At 30.5% G+C, this 27,787-nt stretch overlaps 6 protein-coding genes and 1 long non-coding RNA gene across 17 annotated transcripts; 4 read left to right on the top strand and 3 right to left on the bottom strand.

Annotated features, from left to right (window-relative positions):
* Positions 1-352: 352 nt before the first annotated feature.
* Grip128 (gamma-tubulin complex component 5) lies at positions 353-4,989 on the bottom strand. Of its 3 annotated transcripts, XM_076391164.1 has the most exons (14): positions 4,918-4,989; positions 4,389-4,817; positions 3,734-3,990; positions 3,483-3,654; positions 3,174-3,384; positions 2,792-3,092; positions 2,536-2,729; positions 2,150-2,447; positions 1,860-2,079; positions 1,491-1,779; positions 1,223-1,423; positions 1,057-1,139; positions 820-979; positions 353-568 (listed from the first exon to the last, which is right to left on the bottom strand). In XM_076391164.1, the coding sequence occupies exons 1-14, from the start codon at positions 4,987-4,989 to the stop codon at positions 522-524; spliced, it is 2,934 nt and encodes a 977-aa protein (XP_076247279.1). In that variant the 3' UTR covers positions 353-521. The 3 variants fall into 3 exon arrangements, with proteins under 3 accessions (XP_076247279.1, XP_076247276.1, XP_076247277.1); XM_076391161.1 differs by having other exon boundaries at positions 353-979; XM_076391162.1 differs by having other exon boundaries at positions 353-979; positions 1,860-2,043.
* Positions 4,990-5,572: 583 nt separating this feature from the next.
* Cabp1 (Protein disulfide-isomerase A6 homolog CaBP1) lies at positions 5,573-9,225 on the bottom strand. 2 transcript variants are annotated; one of them, XM_076391116.1, is made up of 7 exons: positions 9,112-9,225; positions 8,056-8,249; positions 7,497-7,721; positions 7,219-7,425; positions 6,822-7,147; positions 6,407-6,751; positions 5,573-6,256 (listed from the first exon to the last, which is right to left on the bottom strand). In XM_076391116.1, the coding sequence occupies exons 1-6, from the start codon at positions 9,125-9,127 to the stop codon at positions 6,433-6,435; spliced, it is 1,287 nt and encodes a 428-aa protein (XP_076247231.1). In that variant the 5' UTR covers positions 9,128-9,225; the 3' UTR covers positions 5,573-6,256; positions 6,407-6,432. The 2 variants fall into 2 exon arrangements, with proteins under 2 accessions (XP_076247231.1, XP_076247232.1); XM_076391117.1 differs by lacking the exon at positions 5,573-6,256 and having other exon boundaries at positions 6,285-6,751.
* A 676-nt stretch (positions 9,226-9,901) lies between these two features.
* On the top strand, positions 9,902-12,254 carry LOC143186875 (pseudouridine-5'-phosphatase). Of its 3 annotated transcripts, none has more exons than XM_076390696.1 (4): positions 9,902-9,998; positions 11,217-11,435; positions 11,512-11,744; positions 11,819-12,254. In XM_076390696.1, the coding sequence occupies exons 1-4, from the start codon at positions 9,917-9,919 to the stop codon at positions 11,996-11,998; spliced, it is 714 nt and encodes a 237-aa protein (XP_076246811.1). In that variant the 5' UTR covers positions 9,902-9,916; the 3' UTR covers positions 11,999-12,254. The 3 variants fall into 3 exon arrangements, with proteins under 3 accessions (XP_076246811.1, XP_076246812.1, XP_076246813.1); XM_076390697.1 differs by lacking the exon at positions 9,902-9,998 and adding an exon at positions 10,350-10,590; XM_076390698.1 differs by lacking the exon at positions 9,902-9,998 and adding an exon at positions 10,685-10,962.
* Positions 12,255-12,382: 128 nt separating this feature from the next.
* Positions 12,383-19,145, bottom strand: Dnapol-alpha180 (DNA polymerase alpha catalytic subunit). 4 transcript variants are annotated; one of them, XM_076390689.1, is made up of 22 exons: positions 19,014-19,145; positions 18,724-18,915; positions 17,946-18,255; positions 17,552-17,858; positions 17,049-17,477; positions 16,606-16,974; positions 16,322-16,526; positions 15,983-16,251; positions 15,787-15,903; positions 15,543-15,726; positions 15,316-15,453; positions 15,074-15,249; positions 14,763-15,003; positions 14,553-14,692; positions 14,272-14,477; positions 13,939-14,200; positions 13,688-13,862; positions 13,439-13,608; positions 13,095-13,343; positions 12,951-13,026; positions 12,677-12,873; positions 12,383-12,599 (listed from the first exon to the last, which is right to left on the bottom strand). In XM_076390689.1, exons 1-22 carry the CDS (start codon positions 19,027-19,029, stop codon positions 12,585-12,587), a joined length of 4,443 nt encoding a protein of 1,480 aa, XP_076246804.1. In that variant the 5' UTR covers positions 19,030-19,145; the 3' UTR covers positions 12,383-12,584. The 4 variants fall into 4 exon arrangements, with proteins under 4 accessions (XP_076246804.1, XP_076246805.1, XP_076246808.1 ...); XM_076390690.1 differs by lacking the exon at positions 12,951-13,026 and having other exon boundaries at positions 12,677-12,817; XM_076390692.1 differs by lacking the exon at positions 12,383-12,599 and having other exon boundaries at positions 12,795-12,873; positions 12,951-12,967.
* On the top strand, positions 13,227-13,963 carry LOC143186876 (uncharacterized). Its single transcript, XR_013003116.1, has 2 exons — positions 13,227-13,768; positions 13,841-13,963. It is a non-coding gene; the product is annotated as an uncharacterized LOC143186876 (long non-coding RNA).
* Positions 19,146-19,176: 31 nt separating the features above from the next.
* On the top strand, positions 19,177-21,887 carry Tango11 (transport and golgi organization 11). Of its 2 annotated transcripts, none has more exons than XM_076390694.1 (5): positions 19,177-19,312; positions 19,818-20,045; positions 20,443-20,537; positions 20,630-20,784; positions 20,857-21,884. In XM_076390694.1, the coding sequence occupies exons 1-5, from the start codon at positions 19,276-19,278 to the stop codon at positions 21,065-21,067; spliced, it is 726 nt and encodes a 241-aa protein (XP_076246809.1). In that variant the 5' UTR covers positions 19,177-19,275; the 3' UTR covers positions 21,068-21,884. The 2 variants fall into 2 exon arrangements, with proteins under 2 accessions (XP_076246809.1, XP_076246810.1); XM_076390695.1 differs by lacking the exon at positions 19,177-19,312 and adding an exon at positions 19,351-19,396 and having other exon boundaries at positions 20,857-21,887.
* Positions 21,888-22,899: 1,012 nt separating this feature from the next.
* Ythdf (YTH domain-containing family protein) lies at positions 22,900-27,674 on the top strand. 2 transcript variants are annotated; one of them, XM_076391016.1, is made up of 4 exons: positions 22,900-23,473; positions 23,575-23,602; positions 25,182-26,884; positions 26,964-27,674. In XM_076391016.1, the coding sequence occupies exons 1-4, from the start codon at positions 23,438-23,440 to the stop codon at positions 27,009-27,011; spliced, it is 1,815 nt and encodes a 604-aa protein (XP_076247131.1). In that variant the 5' UTR covers positions 22,900-23,437; the 3' UTR covers positions 27,012-27,674. The 2 variants fall into 2 exon arrangements, with proteins under 2 accessions (XP_076247131.1, XP_076247130.1); XM_076391015.1 differs by having other exon boundaries at positions 22,902-23,473; positions 25,164-26,884.
* Positions 27,675-27,787: the final 113 nt, after the last annotated feature.

Genomic DNA, 27,787 nt, shown 5'->3' with positions numbered 1-27,787 from the left:
ATTTCAATCATGAGACTATGGCTAAGGGAGTTGAACAAACAGCCACCAGAATCTTCTATATAAACATTCCGTGAACTAATTTGATATTGTAGCATTAATTCATCTGAAAGGAATTCATAGGAATTGGATAGGACTGTGGAATGGAAAGAATGTTTGTAAAATTAATTTTAAAACTCTTGAATGAAAAAAAAATTAGATATTTATTTTACAATATAAGATTCACATACTGATTCAGTAGAAATTATTTAACAAAATATTTAGCACTATATCATTAATCTTATGAATTATTTTACAAATTTCAATATTTTTCGAATTTTTCAATGAGATTACTGATAAACTGATAAACGTTTTATGAGAAGGAATTTCAGGGTAAAACATTATAAAGCATTAGTAAGAAAGCACACAGTCGTTTTTGTTAATGAACAGCTGTATACATTAATCATTCTCAAATGATGCAAAATTTAGTTAAAAATTTACTGTGGATATTGCATTATTATTAGGTTCAAGGAAAAATGTGAGTGTTAAACGAATGACATACTGCAGTTAAATGCTGAGCTTAAGCCAGTCACTGTGAACAAAATAATAAAAAGAAAACGAATGTTAATCTTAGTGACAATATTAATGATGAGCATGCTATCATATACTTTCTTTTGACATTATTAGTAGGAGCTATAAACATGTTTTCGATTGTATTACGATAAATGGCTACAATAGTTCTGTCAATTTATTATATTTGTGATTTTGAAATAATTCTATTAAATTTGTGAATATCAAATTGAAATGTATCGTACAATGATTTCAAAAGGACTTTGGACTTACAGTAATTTGCATCCTTATTTTGTACTGCATTGTGTAAAGTAAGAGCAAGATACGTGTGATACTTGTTGTAACTGTTTTCTAATACATCCAATTCTTCACTGGCAAACATTAACTTTTTATAGTTCCATCGAGCTCGAATATGGCTACACATTTCAATTAACTAAAACAAATTCATAAATTTAGGAAGACATGGCTTGTTCATTATGTTAAACAATAATATTTAACGTAAATACACACGTTATTTATGGTCACCATTAAATCTTCATATTCTGCACTCAGTAGACAGTGCTCATGAACCTTTTGTAGATATTCATCATGAACTATAATCGTAATTAAGAACAAAAAATTTTATATTGTATATTCGTGGACTTACTATTTTATAAATGACGAATTCGTTTGTTACCTAATATGATCGCATCTAAACTATCAGCTTGCATGAGAGATTTGTCTAGCATAAGACTCAAATTTTGTAATACTTGACCTGACAAATATGTATGTATTGAGCTAATTGCGTGTAATAAACAGAATCGTAGGCTTTCGATGCGTCTTATATGAAACTGCTCTAACTTATTTCTCTTGCGCATTAATTTTGAACCTTCCAAATCTGTAAAAGAAACAACGATTCATGATATGTTGTTAAAAAAATCAAATTGAAAATATTTTAACTTTACCGCAGAATCTTAAATTATTCAAGGTCCATAAAGCCCATTTTAATTTCAACTGAAATCTAAATATCTCATTATATTTTGCTAAAGTCTTTTCATTCAATATGATATTCATAGGCCAGCCTATTGCGTAATGTAATGTTATATTATCTACAGCTTCTAATACTTGATTTGTGTGAGCATTACAAACTGTAATGGACCAACGTGAACTTGAATCTGGCCACCACTGGGAGAGAATTTCTTCAAGTATACATGATAAAAAGTAGGAATTATTCCACATTTGATTGGATTCAATCTGTAATATTCAGTGCAAAATATATAAAACAAAATTTCCATTAAAATATTATTTGCAGTCATAAAATTCTTGTATCGTACCTCTTGGAACAATCTTTGATAAAATCTGCTCATGATGTGTCCTGCTTCCATCATATAAACAGATCTCATTAATGTTAAATGTGATTCTAGTTTATATTCTTTTGACATTATATTTTTCACTAATTTGCTAGCACTATTATATCGTGAAACTAGAATTTCTGCCAAAATATTTTCTAATATCTTCCTAAATGGTAAAATATAATCTGATATTTTTTCAAATCTGAAAAAACGCATACATTCAAAAACAGAGTAATTTTTCTAAAAGAAACTTACGTTAATGTTAAAAATACCTTTCAAACAAATTATGAGGTTCTTCTTGGACGTTTTGAGTAGTAGAACAGAAATCGCTAGTGTCTTTTTTTAGTAATTTTGGGGGAATATGACCTTCTAAAGCTTTTAATAAAAATGGATTATTGAATTCAGTTAATTGCTGTATAATATTTTTCTCCACATCTTCATCATATTCTTCATCCATGACTTCACTCTCTTCAAATAAGGGTTCTTCTTCTTGTAACTCATGTGTACTATATTTTGAAACTTCCATTTGTAATTTATAATAAAATTCATCAACTAAAGATTTTCTTGTTTCTATAAACAGTATTAAGAAGTCCATAAAATATTTTGATTTGCTTTGATTACGATGGTACATAAATTAAAAAATGAACGTATTACATACCACTGTCTCCAATGTTAATTTTCCATATGTCTGTGATACGATCTAAAGATACTAATAATTCAATACTTTGTCCCATATGCTGCACCTTTTTCACTAAAAATTGCATTATTGGGTCTGCCAAACATATACTATCCAAAGGTCTCAAAGAAAATACTTCATATTGTTCAGTGTCCGAAACTGTATTATTTAAAAATCTAAAATAGAAAACAAGACTGTCAGAAACCAATCATTTCATAATACGTTCACACATAATTACCTAAGAATTATAAATTCCTCCCTCCAATCCTCAAATCGACCCTCACTTAGCCATGTATCAATAATATTCAAATAAACAGCAAGACTAGATAAATATAAACTAGCACAAACATTTGTCTTTTCTCGATTGTGCGAATTCTGCATTTCAAAATATAAACATGATAGCAATTTCGATGCAGATCTCCAATTTTCATGTGCCCTCCAATTATGCGTAGCTTTCTTATGAACTTCATACAATATTTTTACAGTATATAAGTGTTTTTTTAGAAGTGTTGATAAAGATAGAAATGTAAGAGATTCGTCTAAAAAATAGTATTATCTTTTTTTATTTAAATCTCAAATAAAAACATGGATTTTAATAGAATAAAAGAAAATTTTGGTACCTTGTTTCATAAGTTTCTTTTCTATGTTAATTATTGCGTACTTAAACTTCATTAAATGTTGTTTAAGTGCTGAATTATATGCTTCATAAGTTAAAGGTGGCTTTTTACAAATTCCATCTTGCACTGAATACAATTCAATTCCAAATTGTTCCATGTTACGTATCATAGAAAAATATTCACAAAATGGTAAAAGAATACTGTTAAAAGCGACCTACAAGAGTTTAGTAATAATGGTGTTTCTGAATTATACAATTTTATGCATGTTATATGTACATAATGAGCTTATGTTTTACTGAATGATGTACATACAGAAGTTAAGCTGGGTATAGATATATCAGGACGAATGAAAAACTCTGCATCTTCATTTTGTTGAAATACTACCATTTGTGCTTGAGTACAAAACATCCACAATAATTCTCTGCATACTAAATATTCACTAAGAGTTGCGACTGAATAGAAATCTGGCTCAGTTGCTTTGCTCCTATTATAAAAATTACATAATACAAATAAGTAAATTCATTCACTATAAAAGAGGTTTTTGTAACTGAGAATATGCCTACCAAATTTCGTAAAGATAAGCATCACAAAATTTGCTTTTTACTGGACATTTCCACCATCCCAATTCATTCCACCACGTATTTTGAATATTTGATTGCCACCAATTTCTAGATTTTAATTCTTCATCTAAAGCTACAGATAATTTACATAATCCTTTTTCAGTAGTTGGTATACATATTGCTTTACTTAAATTCGTAGTATGAGCTACTTCTAAGCGTGTACCAGAATCAGCCTCATCTTCTGTATCTTCTGACCATTCCTATGAAATTAACATAACTAGCTTATACAAATGTAATATTTTATAGTAGGAGAAAAATATATTGATGGTTTACAGCACAAACATTGTATGGCCAATTCCCATAAAATGTATTTCTTTGTATACAATAAATAACAAATAAATCTTAATTGTTTCTTCATGTTGTACAAATATCACACCTCCACTTAATTTGTCAAAAATTATATTTCTGTTCATCGTTTATGATGAACTGAATCCAGTATTCTGTTTGCAAAAACATTGTATGTTCATATCAAAGATTAAATTGTTTTTCTTTTGTAAATATATAAAATGAATTATTCAAGAATTCATTCTGTATTATATGCATTTCTATACAATATTTGTACTGTAAACCATCAATATATAAGATTAAAAATATTTACACTTTCAGTATCACTTTTATAGTCATTAAAGTAGTTTTCGTGACCCTCTTTTAAATATTCAGCCCAATCAATTTCTTCTGTAATTTCATTCTCATTTTCACCTGATATACTAAAGGTGTACTCTCCTTTGTTCAATTTTAAACACTCCAAATCTGATTTATATGTATCCTTAGCTAGTTCCAACAATAGAGTTAATAAATACCATTGTAGGTCATACTGTGGATGCTGTTCGAAATCAAAACTTGATAAAAATGTATTTACAAGCTCTTCGAACTTCTTTGCTACATCATATTTTCCATGAATTGAAAACTTAGCTATTAGGGCTTTAATAGCTTCTTTTATGCTATGACTATTGACAGAGAGGTGTCGATGATGTTTAATACTAGTCATACAAAATCGTTCACAAACTCGAAATCCTTCTTCATTTTCCTATAATTATAAAAAATAGATAGTAACTATGAATACAGAATTTATTTCATAAAACAACATTCATAACTTTCAAGATGGATAAAATTACTGTAAATATTACCTCAAAAGAAGTTATTGCTGTTATTAATTGTTTTATATTATTATGAATATCAGTTAACGTTCTTGTACCCATTCTTGTTCAAGACATAAATAATATGGAAAATCTAGATGTTTGTTATAGCACTAAATAAATAATAACACTGCAATAAATTAACGTCAAGAGAAAATATATTGTTAAGAATAACAAGGATTTTTTTAAATTCTAACCCTTTTAATGACTTTTCCATTCAACCTTTTAAATGAATTTCAAGAAGCAAATAATCTTTCAATTTTGTTCTTTGTAATCTTAGAATTGTGGATAATGGCACAAGAACATGCATTTTGTTGCAATAAAATCAGTTTTAAATTCTTCCTGAAATGTCATAAATTAGGACTTTGTAAACTTGCGCACAATTTTCGGCACGATAAAGCTCCATTTTTAAATGGACATTTATGAAAGCAAAAACTGAAGTTCAATTTCTTTTTTACAGATAGAATTATAAGCAACTTTATAAATATAAAAATAAATTCTTAAAACGAAGATTCAATATTTTAATTAAAAAGAAACATCTTTAGAAACAAGTTATACTTTCTAATACTAAAAAAAAATATGTTAAATAATGAAATGAATCCTTTTAGAGTAGAAAAAGTGATTTAAAGTATTACATTCATAATTTTCTTGACAAATTTATTTTAATAAAAACATAAATTGGTGTTACAATCAGTTAAGTATAAATGAGATAATTATTTCAAATTTTTATACACTTATAAATACATTGCGTTTTCGCAATGATACATAACAATATAAATTTTTCTTTCATGATTGTGTTGGAAGACACTACGTAACTCAGTCAAATAATGAGATCTTGAATAAACTTAAGAAATAGCATGTATTGTAAATATAAATTGATAATCGTAGTAATTTGGTCCCATCACAGGGAAAACCAAAGTGTCTTCATGGAATGCACTTAACATGTTATGTATTATCATTAGTTCACAACATTTCCGTAAAAAAATTTCAGTTTAAATATAAAGGACAAATACACACGTCGTTTTTTACTATGAAGTTCTTCGACTTCATACAACCTACCACTATGTTTAAAAATGTACAAATAATCCTTTAAAAATATGCGGACACGTCCCTGGTATTGTACAGTATATTCATTTTTGTAGAACAAAAGGCGATGCATAAATTTAAATTCGTTCGGTATTCGAGGTACACAGTTCTATTGTGATAAGTAGACTGAATTTTGTAAAATTGACTTCTGTGGAAGAATCCATATCTAAGCGCTTAATGTAACATACATACATGAAATTCCTGAGGATTGACGTACGAATAACAAAATGATGATGTATTTCAACTGGAAATAAAAAAAATATGTTCCTGACTCTATATCAATAAATGATATATTCTTACTGTACATTAATATATAATTTCATTTAAAATAATAATTTAATAGAAAAATAAGTACTGAGTTTTCAATGATACACGTAGTATATGATGTGCATACTTTTTTATGAATGGTTGTTTCTGTCATTACAATTCATCTTTTTCGTCGAGATCTATATCGCTAAGATCGATCTCTTCCTCCTGTGGAAGTTCACCATCTTTGCCATCCCATGGTTCTGTTTCAAGAATTTCAGGCAATTGAGCACCTTTCAGAGGAGCTGTACCTCCTCGTCCATAACTTAAATCTCGTAGAAATTCGTTTATGCCGTCATAAGAGAAACTTCCCTTCAGTAATGAGTATTTCATTTTCTTTATATTTACAGCTGCTAATGCGGGGTAGCCAAAGCCTCCTATTTCTAACGCTTCTTCAATATGTGGCTGAGCACCAGCTTCAGCCCAAACCCATCTATTATAGAAACAGAAATGTTTTGAAATAGGAAATTTAGATTTATATTTGAGTATTGAATCATACTTACCCCCACATCTTCTGTTTATATTTTTCTCCAAGATCGTTCAAAATTTTCAAATACTGATTTCTACAAGCTGATTGACAGTCTAAGATATGTGGTAAAACAGATACAACACACAAAGGCTTATCTTCGCACGTCTCTCTTAAACTCTGTTCGTTCACGATTTGAACAACTTCTGGCGCTGGAACGTTTTCTGCTAATTTTTCTAACGCCCAATTTACGATGTCGCTGCTTGTGCGACCACCATCATATTCCTGCACGGAATCGAAAGACTTTTTGCCAGGTGCGAAGTACTTGATAGTAGGGTATCCTTTTATTTCGTACTGACTAGCCTGTAACATTATTTTTTTATCTAGTATACTGAATATCTTTAATATTATTACTTTTAAAATAAATCATTTACCTTAGCTCTATTTACAGTAGCATCTAAAGCTCCTAACTTCACTTTTCCTTTAAGTTCTGTGGCTGCAGACGCCCATATGGGAGCTAAGTTTTTACAATGACCGCACCAAGGTGCATAGAACTCAACTAGCCACATGTCTTCTGAATTCATTACTAGTTTATCGAAATTTTCATCTGTTAATTCGATTACATCCTTGGAATCTTTAGACTGTAATGGAAATATAGGTTTGTAGTAGGTGTAAATATATATTTTTATGTTTTATATATTGTTACATTTACCTTAGAATCTCCACCACCTCTTTTACCGCCTAAGGCTTTCCGTGCTTTCTGACCAGCTGCATTTAAAGCAGCATCAACTATTCCAGCAGCAGTCCTTGGTCCATTGTAATCATCTGGCTTACTATCCCCACTAAAGATTTTAATTGTGGGAAAACCTTGGATTCCATATTTAGCTCCCAGAGATTTATGTTCATCCGCATTTACAGCTCCAACTTTTACAATACCCTATACAACATTAATTACCATGAAGAATTCAGTTTAAAACCCAAAAGGATTAAATGACTCTTATTCTGTAAACATATTTTTGATAGCTTTATAACATAAATGTAGATCATTTATTTTCAACATATTTTTCACTGGATAAAAATCTGAAAATATTCATTAAACTTCTTTAAACATTCTATGTAGAGATTATAATAGACCTTTTTTAAATTAAAGAGAAAATTATCTGTTACTTATAAGTTTCCAAGTAAATCTATACCTTTGAAAACAGCCCAGATAAAAATGATCCATGTTTATGGAATAAGGAATAATATATCATTTTACTAATAAGAATTACCTTCAATGCAGTCGCTGCTTTATCATATTCAGGCGTTAACTGTTGACAATGTCCACACCATGGCGCATAAAATTCCACGACCCACACATTATCACTGTTTAAGACCAAACTGTCAAAATTGTTTGGTTTAAGATCTATAACGTCTGAGTTAGAGGAGTACAAACAATGGGCTCCAGTAATTAATAGCAAGATACCTGAGCAAAACAAATACAAGAAGCTTTAATTTACACATATATGATGAATGAAAAACAAAATATTTAAATCTTATTTATAACTCTATTCTATAAGTATAAATAAATCATTTAAACAAAACTACAAAATATGAAGGGAACAGTAACTAACTTATTATTGTAACATAATTAGAAATAAATAATATTTACATTTGATTTATTTGCACAAGCTGTGTATACTATCAGAAGTTGCCAAAGTTACCATAATACTCTTAACATTCTTAGAGAAGCAATTACCATTAAATTTCAAAATATTTTTCATTCTTGACAGTATAGGATTGATAATAGTCAATAATAAAATATATTTCATGAATAATAATCTATAAATAATTACAACACTTCACTATGAAGTCTAAAACTTAGTAATGGCTCTGACAGGAATTACATTCAATACTTTTGACGATCTCAGATAATAAATACATTGAATATAAATATTGCTGATCTATTCTTACACTGTATTGCAATAACCATAAGTCCTGTTTCCTTCATATTTTGTATTTTATCATAACTTGTTCAAATAATACTTCTTTCTTGCGTTTTAAAGTTGCATTAACACCTTGACTATTAGCTACTATAAACTATTTTAGACTATTTTGGGCATTAATCTGGATTGTTTTAGAAATTTTATGTTGGGCTATGTTCTCTTCATGAAATAACATTGTTTTTTTACGTTCATACAATATACTAACAAAGTCTGACTGCTAAAATCTGGAACAACCTATACAGAAACACTAGTAACTGTTATAATAATATGCAATCCGCCGGTTAATGTTTAACAGTCAAAATCATGAGACAATCAAAGTATACTAGTATTTGTAAAACTCACCTAGAAAACCTTGCATTTTTTTCAGCAAAGTAACAATAAATTTATAGTTTCTTATAGAATAACATTCACAGAAAATCCGTTTTAAATACAAGATCGAAATGAATACAACCTCTTTTATAAAGTTCAATCGCTCTGTTCACTACCCCACTCTTTATAAAGCAGATATAACTTTTCGTGGACCATCCTGATTGGTCATCCATAATCATAGTCGACGTTACAAAGGAAATAACTTCAGAGGATTGCATGTAAACTGTAAAATATTTCAACGTGTGAACAAGCAGAACGAGCAAAATTTTGGTGTTCTTTCAAATTTTAGAATCACTCTTTGTCGACTTAGATACGACAATTTTTGTTAGAAATTTGATTTCAAGACGAAAATATGTGCACGATTTAAAAGAATTTAAACCTGCGCAGACGGAAGTCGTAGGCAAATTTGTGTGGGTTGAGAATACAGGATGTCCTATTATGATCTTAAATTATTCCCTAAATCAGCTTGGAATAGAGCAGTTTCATTTCATAGATTTTTTACCAGAAAATAGTTTAGTTTGAGAAATAATCGCCTGAATACATTATAACGAGACACCTGATATATAAAATCATAATAGTAATAGGTAGTTTGTTTTTACTACCACAAATGCATAAAACAGATTAGGAAAGGCCACGTCCGCCTACGACCTACGACGTATTTGTAAATTGAAGCGAGAAACTTTATTTGGTAAAGGATCAAAAACTCTCATTATTCTTTATTGCAATCTTTCCCTCTTGAGCTTTTGAATCTTTATCTATAATAAGAACAGTGTGACTTATGCAATTGTACCACTTTAAAGTTTTCGAGTTCAGTACTGTCTTGTGGACTATCTTTCTTGAACCCTTTCTTCTTTCTGAAAGTATGTACACAAATTTTAATATTCTAGATTTCAAATAAATAATATTTGAGATTATTCTGTTTTACAATGTAAAAACTCCTGAAACATTTCGTGTGTTGGGTCTATGTAAATTTGAATAATCTTGTATAAAAGTTTATCATTTTATCGTATGTATGTGCAGTAACACAACTATATTTTTTCTATTACCAAAAATAAAAACTTCTTAAGAAATTCTGTATATGTTTTTTACTACGATACAATTTTGAATACGATAAATTCTGTTACATTTTGTGTGTGTGAGATACAGGCATATACAGATATAATATATATACATGCTACACATAAAGAGAAGGGCTAAATACATGTGAAAGCATTGAAATGATTGATTTATTCAAGTTTATCACACGTTGCATAATTGGCGCCACAATTCAGTACGGTAAAAGTAGCACTAATTGTTATCAGTATCTGTGAAATAAAGTCTATATAACGTAATATTATATTTAATAAAAATTAATAAAAATTAATAAAAATTTGAAATCATATTGAAAAATGTCGACGACACAGTATACCAAAGTTACGCATTGTATTTTCGATATGGATGGACTATTACTCGGTAAATTTATTTAATTTAATCTACATTTTATAAAGTTATGTAATTTTTCTCTGCAGGGCTAGTATAAAATTTGAATAAAGATAACCTAACTTTAATGACATAATTAGAAAAGAATGTTTTACATTTTATTAATTTGGTGAATCAGTCGTATTTTTTAAAATTCGTCACGAAAAATTAACCCGTAGATAAGTTTATATTTGTTATTTATACATGAATACAGTAATTTTGTTTTGTCTATGCATGTGTATAGTAATGAATAAAGTCTCAATGGCAATTATTAAGAAATATGAGGAATGTAAATTAAAATACCCCATGCACATCTATGAGCGGATTCTACTGACAATGAAAGGGTTAAAAAAGCACTCATCATGCGTGAGTTTGTATGTGCTTTACTCCTAACTTATTCAGGAAGCTGTGTTAAAATCTTGTGCATACATACTTGCGTATGTGTATAAAAGAGATTTGACTTTATTTTTCTATTTACTGCAGTTTCAAAGTCCCCTTCAACACAGTTTCTACAAACTAACATATCAACTTATAAATTATAATTAACGGGAATGAATTAAATAAATTTTGATGTATTACATACAGTACACACGTATAATCCATTGTCAAAACCTCAATAGATACAGAAACACTATACTCAGAAGCTTTTAATCGTATAACAAATCGCTATGGCAAAGAATTCACATGGGAGCATAAAGCAAAGACTATGGGTTTCAAAACTAAGGCTGTTGCTCAAGCTGTAGTTGAAATGTTATCTTTACCCATAACAACAGAAGAATTCGAAGATGAAATAGTAAAACTATATGCAGAATTGTTTCCTACTGCTAATCTTATGCCAGGTAATGAATACAAATTTAAAGAAAATGAAAAAAAAGTTGCTACATGCTTAATGTTTGATATATCATTTATAACTAGGTGCAGAACGATTGTTAAGACATCTAAAGAAGAATAATGTTCCAATTGCATTGGCAACAAGCTCGAGTAAAGAAAATTTTGAATTAAAAACTCAAAGATGGACAGAGGTGTTTAATTTATTCCATCATAAAGTCCTCGGAGGTACAGATTCTGAAGTTGTTCATGGTAAACCAGCACCAGATATTTTCTTGGTTGCTGCAAAACGTTTTCCCGACAATCCTGATCCTTCAAAGGTTTGTTTTATATCATGTTTGCAATATTTTGCAACTTTATTATTCTTTTTCTTTAAATTACTCATTATCTTTAGTGCCTTGTATTCGAGGATGCTCCAAATGGAGTAAAAGCTGCACTTAATGCTGGAATGCAAGTTGTCATGGTTCCAGATTCCAGATTACCTAAACATTATATTGAGAATCCAACATTAATAATAAACAGCTTAGACGAATTTCGACCTGAAATGTTTGGTTTACCACCGTACGATGCATAATATACAAAATATGTGTTCCTAATAGGACATCAATTTGTATATACAATGGCCATTATAAGTTGTACAATAGCAAAAATTGTAAAAAGAGTATTACTTTAATATTCCAGTAAAAACTAAATGGATACCTAATAGAGAAAAACAATAAACTCTATATTTGTTAAAAATATTATAAAGTGTGAATTTATCTTAGAACGTTTATTTTTGTTATAAATGCATAAAAATAAATTATTTTTGAATGTTGCTTACATGCAAATGTGTAAAAGTGTGTTTTAAATTGAGACCATACAATTATTCTACGAGTTATAAACTTTTTTTTAATGAACTATAATACTTGAATAATAAATATTCTTAGAAACTTATTTGCTTATAACTATATATTTATACAATAACTTGAATATTTTGTAATGGAACATCATATAAATTTTTAAAAAAATATTCATATTCAATCTGTGTAATTTCACAGTACAAAAATGTAAAATTCTAAAATGAAGCTTTACAAGGATTTCCTGCGTTTCGATAACAAATTTAGTCGTGATTGTTCAACGACTGAATTATTTACGACTTACCGTATCTCTGTATGCAAGCATTAAAATTCTGAAATCTGAAACAAAGAAACAAGAATTGTTATGCATTCTTCATTTATATTGAATATCTATCTTCAAATACGATTTAACTTACTATTTCATCATCTGATCCATCTGATATATCTAGGATACCCGTATTTAAGCTTGTGTTTTTATGTTGTGAATTAATACTTGAAAATATTGTATCCAAACATACAATGGAAAACGCATTTCGCCTCAGTATTTTTTCCACTGCCTCTTTTAAAGAATCATATGCTACTCTCATATTTTGTGGATACTCACATAATAAATCTGAAAATAAATCATTTAAAAATTATAGCTTCTACCTTATTTAGTATTTCTGCTAAGAATAAAATATGAATACTTACTTTTATATTTTGATTGGCTAACATCAAAAAGGTGAAGATAAAAGCATATTTGATTGTAGAGTTTGGTTTCAGAAAACTGTAAGCACGGTAAAGTTGTATACGATTCAAAGAAATTACAAGAAGATAGAAGAGTTTTCAACTTACTACTCTGTGTAAATCTGCGTCTCCACATTTTCTGCAAGTTGGATATTTCCTATGGAAACCTAACGGGAGCACCTGTGTTCTTTCACCGCACAGTGGATTCTCACATTCTAGCCAACCATTGTAATACTCAGTAATTGCTTCTCGCACAGCAAGCATCATTGCGTTTTGTATAGCATTGGCGTAGGTCCATGGTGGTACTGTACAATCTGGATTTGTACATGAAGCAAGTGATAATTGATTTCCCTTAGGCTACAAAATAACGTATTTGTCTTTTTAGTAAATAATCAAAGGAAACGGAAGTAAGAACATTTATAAAGAAAAAGTTTGTTTGTAAAACTACTTACTGTTTCAATTACAACATCTTTGATTATAATTTCTGATTGACACGATTCGTTCCTACAGTTAAATTTCAAGGGAAGACAGTATCTAAATCTGTCGTCGTTTACTAATAGTGGTATATCATTATTTTCTTCTTCGTGTATTACTCTTTTAGATTTATATACATTCTCTAAACCTATTTAAAGAAATCTTATTTTAGTATATATTTTAAAATTTCTACAGAGCATTAAAGTAAGTTTAGATCGAAACTTTACCTAAATTTTGAGCTAATAAAACATCGTCAATTCCTTCAATTGGTTCACAAATTCGCAAAGCGATAGGAAAAACTTGACTCAGTAAGTAATAATTCACATCTATTTTTAAAGAATCACTCTTTTTGTATTCATCAATGTGATATGCTCTTTCAGTAGCAGATTTGTCTGTTCCATCCTGAAAAGTAATGAAATGTTTAGATGTTGAATAATAAAAATTATATGAAATGTATTTTGAGAAACTTAATACAAACGTCGCATATAATGTATGGAACAGTATCTCCTGCCTTCCACATTCTACCACCTTCTTTATTTAATCTTAAAGCAACTTGTACGTGAGCTTGCTTAGTATCTGGATATTCATTTGGATTTTTTGATAACTGTTTTGTGATAACTAATGATGACAGAGAAACTTGATTTTCTTTAACATTTTTTGCAACATTTTGTAACATATTGAAGATCTGTTCTAATCGATTTTCATTTGATTGATCAGACAAAAGTTGGTCTAATATTTTCCTGAGAATTATTAATTATATTAATAGACAATATAAAATAAACAATATATTAAATTATAATATATTACTTACTTTCCAACATCACAAGCTAATTGACACCAATCTCTTCTCACAATGTCTAAACCTTTGTGCTCTTGTGTTAACTCCACCTGTCCATTCGGTAATTTTGTCATTGTAACTGCAGCATACTTCTTTTTCTGTAGAAGCAGTAGATAACGAAAAACGCCATCAATATCTAACTCTACTCGTTTGTATAATTTGTTGACCTCTTGTTTAATCTACAAAATAATTTTAATATATTTCCATATGTATAAAATAAACAAGAAATAATTTGCAGTAAAAAGAATTCACACCTTCTTTCCAACAGAAAAAACTTCTTCATATTCTAATAAATTGGTATTTATCATTATAGAATCTGTATCACCATATATAACTTCATAATTTAATTTTTCAACAAGATTCTTTGTATGCTGTAGAATTTCTCGGCCTTTTGCTGTAAGAATGCTTAGTATTTTATCTATTCATAATTCAATACAATTATATTTCTTCGAGCAGTGTTTTACCTGTTATAAGAGCAGCAAGTCCTTTGGCATAAAACCTACAATGAGTTGCTCCCAAACAACCATACATAGAGTTAGCTGTAAGCTTTAAAGCTAATTGCCTGATATTATATTGCATTTTTAATTCAGGCGAAATATTTGGTACTTTCATCAACTTTTTTACCTCTACTCTACTTTCTACTAATTTACGAATTTCTGTTGGTATAATTCCGGGTTCTAAATTTGATTCGGGAATTGCTAAGTCCTAGAAATATTTATACATATAAATAAAACCAGAAAATTTCTGTTTAACTAATAATAATAGATTTATATACCGCACTATCGGCGTATGCAGCGCCAGGTACAGTAGTAAAACATAAATTGTATTCTTGGATTATACTAGGGTATAAAGAATTAAAATCCATCAATAAAATAAGTTTATCATAAAATCCTTTTTTCGGTTCTAAGACTAAACCACCCGCATAAGCTGCTTTTTTCCTTCCAGGATTATCTAAATACAAAGTAATATTAATCATTTGTAAACCACGTACAATTTCAAAAACTTAAAAATGTTTACCATTGTTCTCGGCAGTTTTCCCCTTTTTTGTGTTCCGTTTATCCGGCGTTATATATTGTTTTAAATGAAAAGCATGCATTAACAAGTATTCATTTCTTTCTGCACGTCCTGCTGTTAATGTTCTTGATATAACATTTCCTGTAGATGAAAAAAGATGAATATTGTATTTACAAAAAAAATAAATACATAACACTTCATTATTTAAACTACAAAGCTTATATACGAACCAGCAATACATGTAATTTGTAGTGCAAGCGGTATAACATTAAGTTCAAGCACGATAGATAGAATATATAATGCTTCTGTTAATGTTATCTTGATTAAATTGTCTATTTTACTTGTGGTGTTATAAAATGCTGCGCATTCCCCAGGCTTTATTTCTTTACACTCGCTTTCGTTTTTTTTTAATACCTATGAAAACAGCTTTAATTTAGTTGCTTTTCCTCTTAGTAAATATTTATGAATACTTACTGCTGTGCAAAGAGATTGTAAGTCATAACTTCTAACTTTAAGATTCAATTCCTTAGCTGAAACTTGTATATCACACATGGGTCGACCAGCTAATACTTGATTCAGATTTATCCTTCCCTAAAATACAGTTTTTTATTAATGTTTTCAGAACAATACCCATCATAAACGTACAAAACAATATTGTAATATTCTATACCTTCATTAAAGGAGGAGCTGAACGCCTCAGCCTTCCAAATCTACTCCAATTTGAAACTTTCAAAGTGAATATTCGATGCATTAATATATCAAATTGAAATCCACAGTCGTATCCAATTAATATATCTGGATCTGTTATATTCACTATCTTCAATAGTTCTTCAAGCAAATCCACTTCAGTATCGAATTTCATTACTTTAGTGTATGAAATACTTGAAAGCATTTCTCTAGCTTGCCTTGGCCAAGGAGTATCGCGTGGATGTGTTATCACTACATGCAAGAATAAATAAATATACAATCAAATTATAGAATAAGTTTCAAACAAAATAAATCAACGTACAGCAAATATGTTGTTGAAACGGTGGTTTTGGTGGTTCCTTATCGACATGATATTTATGATGTATAAGTATTGCAACCATAACGACTTCAGTTTGTTGCAATTTAGAATTTAAAGAAGTTCGTATATTCAAAGTCGTTGTTACTAATGGTGGTAATGCTTGAGACTCAGAGCAAACAGATATGTTCTCCATTTTCATGCAATTTACCTGTGTTAATACATAATTTATTATTTTTTAATATTTTTCTTGTTAAAGTAAATTCTAATAATAGATTGCTTTCTTCTACCTTTATTTTACACCAACTTGTCTGTACACCAGTGGGTAAGGGGCATTTAATATCCAGCCAACAAGGACCTTTGATATTTCTTTCTATGAGAAGTAATTCTAAAGAATTTACTGTAGTTCCAAAAACTCGCTCAATGGATGGTCCAGAATAATTGGGAGGCATAGCTGGGAAGTGTGCAGAATACCTTACTTCTAAGTAGTCAGATGTTAATGGAGTACCTTCTTGTTCAAAAGCATAATTTTTTGAAACTGTACTACAACGAAATTCTTTTATTCCTGACTTGTTAGCAAATTGATTAAATTCTTTATACACATCTTCCATTGTATTTAATTTTTCTTCTTTCTCATTTTCCTTGGAAGACGTTTTTACCTAAAATTTATATTTATTTTTTATACATATTCGGAAGAAGAAATATATACCAATAATACATGTTCAATGCGTACATATACTCTGGGAAGAAGATAAACTCTTCGTGGAATATTTTTTACTGTTACACAACAAGAACAGTATGTTTTTGTAGATGGTACAAAAACTTTTCCAAATAAATATACAACTCCAGGTTGTTTGTAAGGATCTTCGTATGCGTCCCACCAATAAAATCTAAATACATCTTCTTTATTTGCATTGGTTGTGAGTGGTAAAGGTATTTCTGTAGCATCTACAGACATTTCAACATTCGATGTTTGTGTGACAAATTCAGTATCTAACATTTTATTATAATGTTCTGAATCAAACATTTCTTCTTCAATATCTTTTTTTGCTTGAACAATATTCTTTGTTTCAGCAACTGACTTCTGTTTTTCATCTTTTTTCTGAGTAGGTGGTCCTTCAATATGATTTGAATCCTCAATTTCAAAATCTGCATTACAAAACTACACCAATAATTATTTAATGTGATATTAATAATTTTCAGCAAAAGTTATATTAAAATAAAAAGGAAACTTACATCTTTATCAAATTGACTGAGATCTTCACTTTCATCTTCGATTATTTGACTACTGCTTTTCTCCAGAACATTTTCGGTAGGTTTCACATCAGAGATTGAAACCTTTGCATTATCAACTATTTCATCATCTATAATTTTCTGACTGTTGCTTTGATATGAAGTAGAATCTCTTGATTGATAAACTGTGTCTAATTGTTTAGTAACAGATGCTTTCTTTGGTGCATCAAACATTATTAAATTATCATCATCAACTTGTACCTTTTCAAATGTAGAAGTAAACTGTATATTTTGTTCTATTTGAGTATTTCTAAAGTCATTAAACAAAACAAAATCAACAAAAATAATAAGTAAATATGTTAAAAACGTTTGATAAGTATATAGAGAAATCAATTACTTGTTACTTGATTGAGGAGTAGTACAAAATTTGTTTCTGACAGTTCTAGATTCTGGTCTTTTTGGTGTGTCAGATTTCTTCAGCTCAGACATTAAATCTCCTAAAATATTATCATCGTTGAGTCCAACATCAGATTTCTTCTTAGAAGGCATGTTCATTAGCATATTTTGAATATTTCCTTTCTTTTTGGCATCATCTTTCTTGCTCTTTTTTGGTCCTGTGTATTTTTGTTTTCTTGCTTGCTGTATACTTTCATCATCCAAATCATCATCAAAAATTTCTCTACCATCTTCCACGTAACCGCTTTCACCTTTTGCAAGAAAGATATGATTCTTAGTCAAATTAATTATTCTAATAAGTTTCTTAAGCTGGGTCTCTACCAATGAACAGTTTATAAACAATGTTTATAAACAGATTGTAAACTTTTTATAATGGTTGCTCTTAACACTAAGAAAAGTATGTGAACAGATTCATGAACAGACAATTTCTAGCAAAGTTTAATTTCTATGCTGTTCATGAACAATTTGTGAATGCTGATACAGATCCATCTTTATTAATACACTAAATATAAACAAAAGAATCAGTGGAATTATTATTCACTAAAATTTTTCTGTCAGTGTTGGGTAGGTTAAAGGTTTGCCATAATTAATCAAAGGAAAGAAACAGTTGCTACATGTGGAAACATTACGTGGTTGGAATATTGACTGTTCATGAATTGACATTGGTTTGAAGGATCAAAACTGATGAAATTTTATCTTTGCATTTTGTAAGAAATTACCATCATCAACGATCCAATCATCATTTTGCCTTTCTATAACAGTTCGACTGTACTCTTTCTCATCAACCTCTTCGTAAACATTGTCTAACTCATCAACTTCGTATTTATGTTTACTACCCTTTAATTGTTTCAATTTTTCCAAAGCTGATAGCCTTCCAGTTTTATCAATCCGCTGACGTTTAGACCTACTCGCTAAGAATAAAAATAAATAACAACATAAATAATTTAGAAACGACATCTAAAGAATTACTATCTAAAATACAGGAATGACCATTTATACAAACACTTACGAAGTGTATCGCTCATGTTTTTCAATGACAGATCATTAAATGAAACTGTTACGAAGTATCATAAATGATGTTCTTAAAAACAAAAATAAAGAAACACGTGAAACTTGAAAGCATGAACCAGTTGTCGAGGTTTCAATGGCAGATTAATTCTCGGTTATTTTGGCGGGAGTTTTGTTAAAATCGATACATCACGCAATATCGATTACTCTCGATTGGCAGAAGTTGCTACACTTTTGCACACGTATGTTGCTAACTTCGTTCGATGAGTTTGTGTTCAACGATCGAAAAAGTGCACGAAGGTAATTTTCACAGGTTTAAGAAGATTGTCTTTAATCTACATGTCTGTTTATTGTCATAGCTGTTGCTAATAAATATGATTTATGGTATATCTTTCTTTTAGTATTCGTTTCTGTTAAACAGTCATTGTGCACAATATTCTTTTGTGTCGTCATTATACTCTTTCACTGTAGTTATTGAAAGATTATTAATCATACATCAATTAACTGCATTATTTACGAGCTTATTTCGTAATTTGAAGTTAATAAGTTTGCGTGATACAACTAAATTTTTATTATATTTTGTAATGTATATTCATCTAAGTTAATAAATAGGTAGATGAATTATACTACTTCAAATATTTTACGATTATTTTTCGAAATGAAAACTTTCATTGTTCATTATTATATTGTATATTTTCGTACGCTTTACGTAACACTTTATGTTTTTAAATATATCGTGAATTCAATAGAAATGGATTCTTGAAAGAGTTAGAGTTCTAAGTTTTGTTTTTTTTTTATTTTGTAGTTACAATGTCAAAAGCACATAGTCCTACTGTTTTTAATGGAGAGGCTGACAGTTTTTATGACCCAAATTTTACTTTGGATATTAACAAAAGGATGCGCGTACCAAAAAGTATTCGTGTAAGCGGTGATTACACAGATGAAGAAGTTGCTGGTACGAATGGATCTAGCTGGAATCAAATCCCGGCAGAAAAGTTTGAAATGCATGTTCCTGATAGAATTTTAGTTGTTGGTAAATATATAATCTCTTAATATTCAAATCTTATATGTTCCTTTTTATAGAGTGTAACAAATATACATTGAAATATTTATATTTTTATATCGTAGTTAAGTTTTTCTATCATTCCCTTAAGTGTTTCAATATTTATTTATTATACTCTATATATTTTGTAATTAGTAAAATGGCTTTGCAATTGATATGTTCTAAATTTTTATAGAATCTAGAGTAATGATTCTAAAAATTTGAAATAGATTTATAAGATGTGAAGAAACGATAAAAAGTTTAAATTCATCAACTATAAATACTTATTGAATATGCTTCATTTATAAACAAAGAACTTATAAACAATTATTATACTAAAATAGTAAATGCTATGGAAAGTATCTTTAGTGTAATTGAATTCATACAGGACAGGAACAACATATTGGAACGAAAGCACCCCCAAGAGAAATCACATTAGAAAATGCTGTACTGCCTCCTGAACCAGGCATGGTTAGAGTTCAGGTAAATAATACCTGGCATAGTCAAATATTAGAATCTATAGTTCTTCCATTGAATCTTCTTAGTAATACATAAATTGTTCATATTGTTGCTAGACTCCTCCACGAATTTTAACATTAGACAATCACTATTTTCCCGCGGTTGACGAAGAAGATCCAAACTCGTACATAATAACAGAACCCAAGGACCCAGGATCTGCTAGATCTCGAGGACAGTATTCTACAGAAACACAAATAATTAGACATGCTAGGTATTTGTATCAACATGTGAATATACATAGACCACAATTTCCTGATAATATAATTGTTCTTCTCTCTTTCAGAGAACAAACTCCCTCGTATAGCGCACTCGATGTTTCTCTTCCACCAAGTGAAGAGATACAACATTTACGACGACAAGTAGGAAAATTGAATCGTCGAGTAATGGCTATTGAGCTAGAGATGTTGCAACGTCAACAGAGAGAAAAAATTTTATACGCCTTAACATTAACGTACTTAATTCTTAAAGCTTTCTCTTGGTTAACTAGAAATTGAGTTTCTCGCGATAAAATGTAAAAGATTCGCATCTTGTACGAAGAATGGTGCTGGTAATCCAAAGGGTACAAGATGTTTGTTAGTTTCTCTTGCTCTAAGAGAAAATTTGTAACCAAAGACTCTTTACCCTGGGTGCATGAAATCATAAGAGGCGTTGATAAGTGTATCGTATATATTCAATACTAAACCGCTCAGAAATTTGTATGAATCTACTTCAGTCAAATTTTTAAAAACGTAACGTATAAAGCACAAGACTTTTTATTTTCGTGTTTTCCTTTATTCATGATATCTGTCTTTTTGATTTAGTGTATCTAAAAATTGAATATATACGATACCGATTTTCTAAAGTAAAGTGTGATTCGCATTAAGAAGTAAGAAATAGAACACGACTTCGACAAATGATTAAGGTAACGATTTATTAATGAATTCGTTTTACATAAATGTAATTATTTAAAAAGAATAAATTAAAAACATGGAGAAATGTTAGATATACATAGTATGAAGTATAATAGACGACTGTAAATTTTTAAAAGTAAGAATATTGATATTATAAGATCATTTATTGAATTTCAAACTATGTCATATACCGATAATCAAATTAATTTCGATTTGGATATTTTTCTTCATTTGTCTCCGTTTTAACTCAATTTTAGGTAGTATACTATATTGTAGCGATAACTTAATTGTTATAAAATCGATTATTATGAACATTTAGAATATTACTAAGTTTGACACATTTTTCGTGACCATGATATGTATTATTGTATATTTATATGATATAGATATTCTTACAAAAAATAAATAATAAGAGTATAATCATTTTTTTGTATCAACATACAGAAATGTAACATTCGATTTTGTCAAGTCAAAATGTATTTTGAATTGTTATATTTGGTGCGTATATGCCATGTTCTGTAGCACAAGAAAAATAAGTAGATAAAGAAGACTAAATTGTATTTTCAATGACAATTTACAATCCATTTTAATAATAGCTATAGAATATATTAAAATATAGAATTTCATTTAATTGGTACTAAGGCAATTTTTAAGTCATCTTTAAGATTCCTTATAGAAAATTATTGTTTTGAAACAGCATTGTTATATTATTTTTGTGTATTACAGAAATTTAATATTCAAAATTTCAATACTGAAATTTATTTTATTAAAACGGTTTTAGAACTTACAAATTCGAGAATTTTTTAAAAAATAACAGTGGAAATGATAGAACGAATGAATTTAACTCATAAATCGATTAAAATATTAAAAATAGAAGTATTTATTTGTCATAATCTCAAAGACATTTAGACATTCAAAGAATTATTTGAAAATAGAAAAATTACGAGACCTCTAACGATACAATGACAAACTAATAAAACCATGTTGACTAAACCAGAATCGTCACGATAACAAAATATTGACATCCTAGATAATTGTTAATCAACATAAACATTTTTTATTTTACTTATAGTAATTTTACAACTGTATCGTAGAGCTTGCAAGCATGCTTACAATTAAATTAACCATTTCTTATCTCATTCTACTCTAATTTCATCATATCACTCAAAATTCGTCTTTTTCCTCGAAATATGCTAGAAATACGCCTAAAACCTTCTTCAAATCACTCCACACTTCACACAAAAGTTCGCTGTATTAAATAAAACCCTAAATTTCACGTGCATTCCTCAATAAACCACATTCACCCAATACATATCCACACACAACATAAATTACTCTCCATTAGATAATTGTGTGAACCGAATCCATTAAGCGCGACCATACTCAACATCGATACTCTAGCTTCAATCACTGACATAGTAAGAAACTAGCAAACATCACCGTAAAATATTCCACTCTATCAAACATTAAGAATGAGTCTTCTCACTTTGCAACAAATGAAATTAATCTCTACAAATCTCTTAAATAAAAAAGAAACGTAATAATTCGTTCCCCCCTTTAATTTTCTCAAATCATGAGGAGGATTCTCTCCTCCAATGGATTCGCAGTATAGGGACCTTATCGTCGCGAAGGTTAGTCAATCTGTTAATACATACGAGAGGTCAGTGCACGTCACGTAGTTATTATTCGGAGTTGAGGATTTTGTGGAAAATTCATCAATCCCGAGGTGCAAGAAGAAAGGCTACCTGAGACTCTCTCGCGGCAAAAGACACTGCGAGGAAATACGCGGAGGTCTCAGGACTCAGCGGCGCTCGAGATCGAGGGCTTCTCCTCGGGGAAGAGTTTTTCTCGCGCGGTCCGTGTGGTATAACGCTGTTGTATGTAACCGTGGTATCGCATTCGGGAACTTTATTTTATTAAGACACAGGCGTCTATTTGGCGTCTGTGAAGGGCAGACAGTGTGTGTGACAGGTTATGTCAACTGGATTGGCAGGTGCTGTTTCAAATCAGGTCAGTGTGTTGACTTGCTACCACACCGCTATTCTGCAGATACCTTTCACTGAAGACAGCCATTCTAAATTTTGTATGTTTTTCCATGCAACGGAATGCAGCGGATGAAAGGACAAACCAACAGTCAAGGTGAGTACGCCGAATTTCTGCGTGATCCCTTTCTTTCTTTTATATTTCCTTTCTTCTGCGCGATTTATGGGACCACGCGTAATTTTCGCTATTGTACTCCCTTGTATGTCCTTGCACTTTTTAGCCGCCGAACTGGAACTACTTACGATCTGCATTGTTCGAGTGGAGTTTTGTTGAAATAAATTGATACTAAGCCGATTCGTTTACGTGTCTTTTTCATTTAACGCGAATAATTGTTATCTACGTAGGTTGACGGGTATCTGAACATAGAATACGTAGACGTACATACACACGCGATGCATTTACGTACATGTAGTGCATTAACCTATTGATACGGTTTAGTGTATTTTGGATATTTTGCGTTATCGGTGAAATTGTTGATTTATTGTGTATTTTTTCTTGAACATTGTAATTTTCGATGGATTCTTTGCAAGGCAAATTACTAAGTAAAAATTATGAAAGATTTTGGAATAGTTATGAAAACTTCTACAGGATTTTGTAAAAGGATATACTCATTGACTGTACTTTACGTAAAATTGCTAACTTAACTAGTGATGATAAAAAATAAAATTAGCGATTCTTTACTTGAGAGTACTTATTTGGATGTTCGATTTGAATTTGGCTTATGAATCTATAATATTAGTAATCAAAACATTGTAACATAAAGTTTTACTTTGTAAAGATTATACTATTTGATATTTTTTTTAATTAGGGATCAGAAATATACTCAAATTTAATAAAATAATAGTCATTTAGCCTAGGAGACCGGAGAAAGCTATTTTGCATGTACTTTTATGATTTTATAGAAACTTCAATAGCTTTAAAACATTACATGTAAATGAATTGAAAGGTCTTTATTTTGTGAAATTTGAAGGAAAACAGTGTCCATGTTTTTTGTAGCGCAGCATATTAATGTCTAATGAAATTTAGGTAGTAATAATACTGTGAATTCTGAAATAATTGTGTTAATAATACTTATAGATATTTATTATATGTATATTATTTAATATAATATTGTCATGAGAAATCTATAGACTGAAAATAAGACTTGAAATTATTAGCTTTGTATATCAGTATTATTCTATATAGAGAAAAATAGCTCAAACAAAAATTACAGTTTTCATATAGAATAAGCAAAATTTTTTAAAGTATAAAATCTTCCAGAAATTTAAAGGTAATCATTGTTATTTGTTATATGAGAACATGTTCATTGTTTTATAATAACATACATAAATTTGTATAGTTCGGAGTTTGTAATTATGTATAAAAAAAAAACTATCTAGGAAAAAGAATAAAAGATCACTGATTTTTGTAATTAGTACCTTGCAAGTGATAGAAAATCTAAGGTGCTTATTTAAAGAAATTGTAAAAACTCTAATAATATTCTAGATTCTTAGATATAGACACTTTTAGAACTCTAAACAAGTTTCTTATTTAATTTGTATGTCTGTAATCAGAACAATATTGATGTACATTAAGTAATTTCAAGTCTACTTCAATAAAAGATTATATATAAAAAGTTCATTTAGTAGATTAATGAGATAAATTCAATCTCTAATAGTGAGCAATGGTCCTAAAGAACACCAGCAGCAGCCACAAACAGAACATGCTGGTGGAGAAGACACCGGATTTGATTCATGGAGAGGAGGCAACAATACGCACCATTCGAGTTATCCAATCGGTACTGGTGACCCATATAGTCCTTACTATGCAGGTACTTCATTCCCTTATCAAACATTTGGTGCTGGAGACGGTACTTGGTCAAACGGAACAGATCCAGTTGCGTTTCTTTCTGGATATGGAGGTCAAATAGGTCATGATGCATATGGCATGGATGGAATGTTCTCTGCTAGTGCAGGAGGTGGTTTTAGTACCTTTGGCCAGCCTGCTTTTAATTACTTTCATGGAAATGGAGATTTTAGTGCCTGGGGGACTCCCAGAAAAACACGCTATGAAGATTATTACCAGGCTCCACGTGGAAATGAGAATTATCCAACGCCTAGTAATACAGAAATTAAAACTATTGAACAAAGTGTACAGAGCTTGTCACTGGGAAGTGGTGAAATACCTCGACAGGATCAACAAACTACATCTAATCAACCAATAAAGCCAGAAGTGAAGGAACCTAGAAAAATAACATGGGCCAGTGTTGCGAGCCAACCAGCCAAGCCAGTCCCTCCTCTTTCATCTACTCAAGGAATGAAAAAGAAGGCTGGAATGCCACCGCCACCTATTGTCCCAGGGAAACATAATATGGATATTGGAACATGGGGAGAAGGTAAATCTTCTGCACCTCCTCCAACAGCACCACCCCCACCACAGGTACAGCCTCCTGTCCCACCGCCTCCACCGTTAGTGCAAAGACAGAGACCCCCTCCTCCTCCACCGTGTTGGAATAGGCAGCCTACAACACCTCCATCGCCTCCACAGCCTCAGATTCATATGCCACAACAGCAACACCAACCGCAGCAGCAGCAACAGCAGCAGCAACATCAACCACAACAGCAACAGCCTCCTCCACCACCACAGCAGCAGCAGCAACAACATCAACAGCAACAGCAACAGCCGCTGCAACAGCAGCAGCAACAGCAAATAGCACAATCGCAATCACATCCTGTTCTGGATGAGCTAAAAGTGAAAAACGATTATAATCCTGTAGAATTTGATCAAACTGCTCCTGGAGCTAGGTTTTTCGTGATTAAATCTTATTCAGAAGATGACATTCACAGATCCATTAAGTATGAAATTTGGTGTAGTACTGAACATGGTAACAAAAGATTGGATCAAGCATACAGAGAAGCCACTCGCGAAGGTGCACCTTTATACTTGTTCTTTTCTGTGAATGGATCGGGTCATTTCTGTGGTATGGCCCAAATGGTGTCACCTGTTGATTATCAGAGCAACAGTTCTGTCTGGTCTCAAGATAAATGGAAAGGTCAATTTCGTGTACGTTGGATTTACGTAAAGGATGTTCCTAATGTGCAACTTCGTCATATTAAATTAGAAAACAATGAGAACAAACCAGTGACTAATTCAAGGGATGCACAGGAAGTCCCTCATGCAAAAGGCGTGACAGTGTTGCGTATATTGCATACTTATCGACACTCGACTAGTATTTTCGACGATTTTGGACATTACGAACGTAAGCAAGCAGAAGAAGACCAACGTAAAGCACCGCCAAATGCTATACATCATCATTCTTCCAACCATAGAAATAGAGGACATCCAGATTTGCAAAGGGATCATCATCCTCATCCATCGCACTTGCATCACCAGCGTAAGGTAAATAGTAACATAAAGCAACACGTTCCATCGAATCATTTTCACAAATTATGTATTTATTATTACGTTTTGTTCACAGGATCGGGATGGTGGTCGTGGCAAAGGCAGAGGTGGCTCACGCCAGTAGCGGTGGATACAAGAAAAATATAATACTATTCATGATAGTAATCATCGTAAAGGAAGCACGCTACGACTAATTATCGTCTTACTACTTACCTTTGCTTTCTTGGATATACAAAGGGCTTCTAATTACTGTGACAGAACTCTTGTCATTGAGACTATCTCCTTCTGTTAAATAATCAACATGTATGATAATTAGCGTCGTGTCGGCATCATAGATATTATCTAATCGTAACTACTACGAAGAGGAACGTAATTCAGTTTCAAGGGATATTGAGTAAAACTTACTGACAGTTAAGCATATAGTGTGGTGTTGCGTGCTATTCATCGAAAGGTGTTTCTTAAACGTACAAATTAAAAATGAAAAGAAAAAAAATGAAATACGGAAGAAGAAAAAAACTGTAATATGTGGACTAACCCTTGTAAAATGCTTAAACTTTTGTTGATAATGAAAAAAAATCTATGCGAGAACAATATTGTAAGCAAGTGTCATTTAAATCAAGTACCGTTCTAAACGTTAATGGACATGTAACCTGGTGCCTGTGGCTGAAAGGACTCACCTTTCTCTGTTAAAAAAAAAGGTGCAAGGGCTTATTACAAAATTTTAAGTTTATTTGTAACAATTATGCTTGATCATTGGATAATAATAGAAATTATTGTCAACCAATTATTTTATGCATATTATATCTATTGCAAATTATATATATAAATATATATAATTATACATATAAATATATATATTATATATATATATATATACATATTACCTATTATTATATTATA

Source organism: Calliopsis andreniformis, unplaced genomic scaffold, assembly GCF_051401765.1.
Source record: "Calliopsis andreniformis isolate RMS-2024a unplaced genomic scaffold, iyCalAndr_principal scaffold0022, whole genome shotgun sequence".
Lineage (NCBI taxonomy): Eukaryota > Metazoa > Arthropoda > Insecta > Hymenoptera > Andrenidae > Calliopsis > Calliopsis andreniformis.
This window is presented reverse-complemented; position numbering and strand designations above follow the sequence as displayed.

Bases quoted from the DNA above. Each gene is read 5' to 3' on its own strand.
- Ythdf (XM_076391015.1), top strand. From the start codon at position 23,438: ATGTCAACTGGATTGGCAGGTGCTGTTTCAAATCAG. The intron at 23,603-25,163 runs GTGAGTACGCCG...AATCTCTAATAG, and splicing joins AGGACAAACCAACAGTCAAG to TGAGCAATGGTCCTAAAGAA. The intron at 26,885-26,963 runs GTAAATAGTAAC...TTTTGTTCACAG, and splicing joins ACTTGCATCACCAGCGTAAG to GATCGGGATGGTGGTCGTGG.
- Cabp1 (XM_076391116.1), bottom strand. The intron at 7,426-7,496 runs GTAAATGTAACA...TTTCCATTACAG, and splicing joins GAGGTGGTGGAGATTCTAAG to TCTAAAGATTCCAAGGATGT. The intron at 7,148-7,218 runs GTAAATGATTTA...ATAATGTTACAG, and splicing joins CTACTGTAAATAGAGCTAAG to GCTAGTCAGTACGAAATAAA.
- Dnapol-alpha180 (XM_076390689.1), bottom strand. The intron at 15,904-15,982 runs GTATAGAATATT...ACTGTATTTTAG, and splicing joins CAGCTCCTCCTTTAATGAAG to GGAAGGATAAATCTGAATCA. The intron at 14,201-14,271 runs GTAAGTAATATA...AATAATTCTCAG, and splicing joins TTAGCTTGTGATGTTGGAAA to GAAAATATTAGACCAACTTT.
- LOC143186875 (XM_076390696.1), top strand. From the start codon at position 9,917: ATGCAATTGTACCACTTTAAAGTTTTCGAGTTCAGTACTGTCTTGTGG. The intron at 11,436-11,511 runs GTAATGAATACA...ATTTATAACTAG, and splicing joins TACTGCTAATCTTATGCCAG to GTGCAGAACGATTGTTAAGA. The intron at 11,745-11,818 runs GTTTGTTTTATA...CATTATCTTTAG, and splicing joins ACAATCCTGATCCTTCAAAG to TGCCTTGTATTCGAGGATGC.
- Tango11 (XM_076390694.1), top strand. From the start codon at position 19,276: ATGAGTTTGTGTTCAACGATCGAAAAAGTGCACGAAG. The intron at 20,538-20,629 runs GTAAATAATACC...TATTGTTGCTAG, and splicing joins CAGGCATGGTTAGAGTTCAG to ACTCCTCCACGAATTTTAAC. The intron at 20,785-20,856 runs GTATTTGTATCA...TCTCTCTTTCAG, and splicing joins CAAATAATTAGACATGCTAG to AGAACAAACTCCCTCGTATA.
- Grip128 (XM_076391161.1), bottom strand. From the start codon at position 4,989: ATGGGTACAAGAACGTTAACTGATATTCATAATAATATAAAACAATTA. The intron at 4,818-4,917 runs GTAATATTTACA...TTATAATTATAG, and splicing joins CAGCAATAACTTCTTTTGAG to GAAAATGAAGAAGGATTTCG. The intron at 2,080-2,149 runs GTATTTTTAACA...GCGTTTTTTCAG, and splicing joins CCTCATAATTTGTTTGAAAG to ATTTGAAAAAATATCAGATT.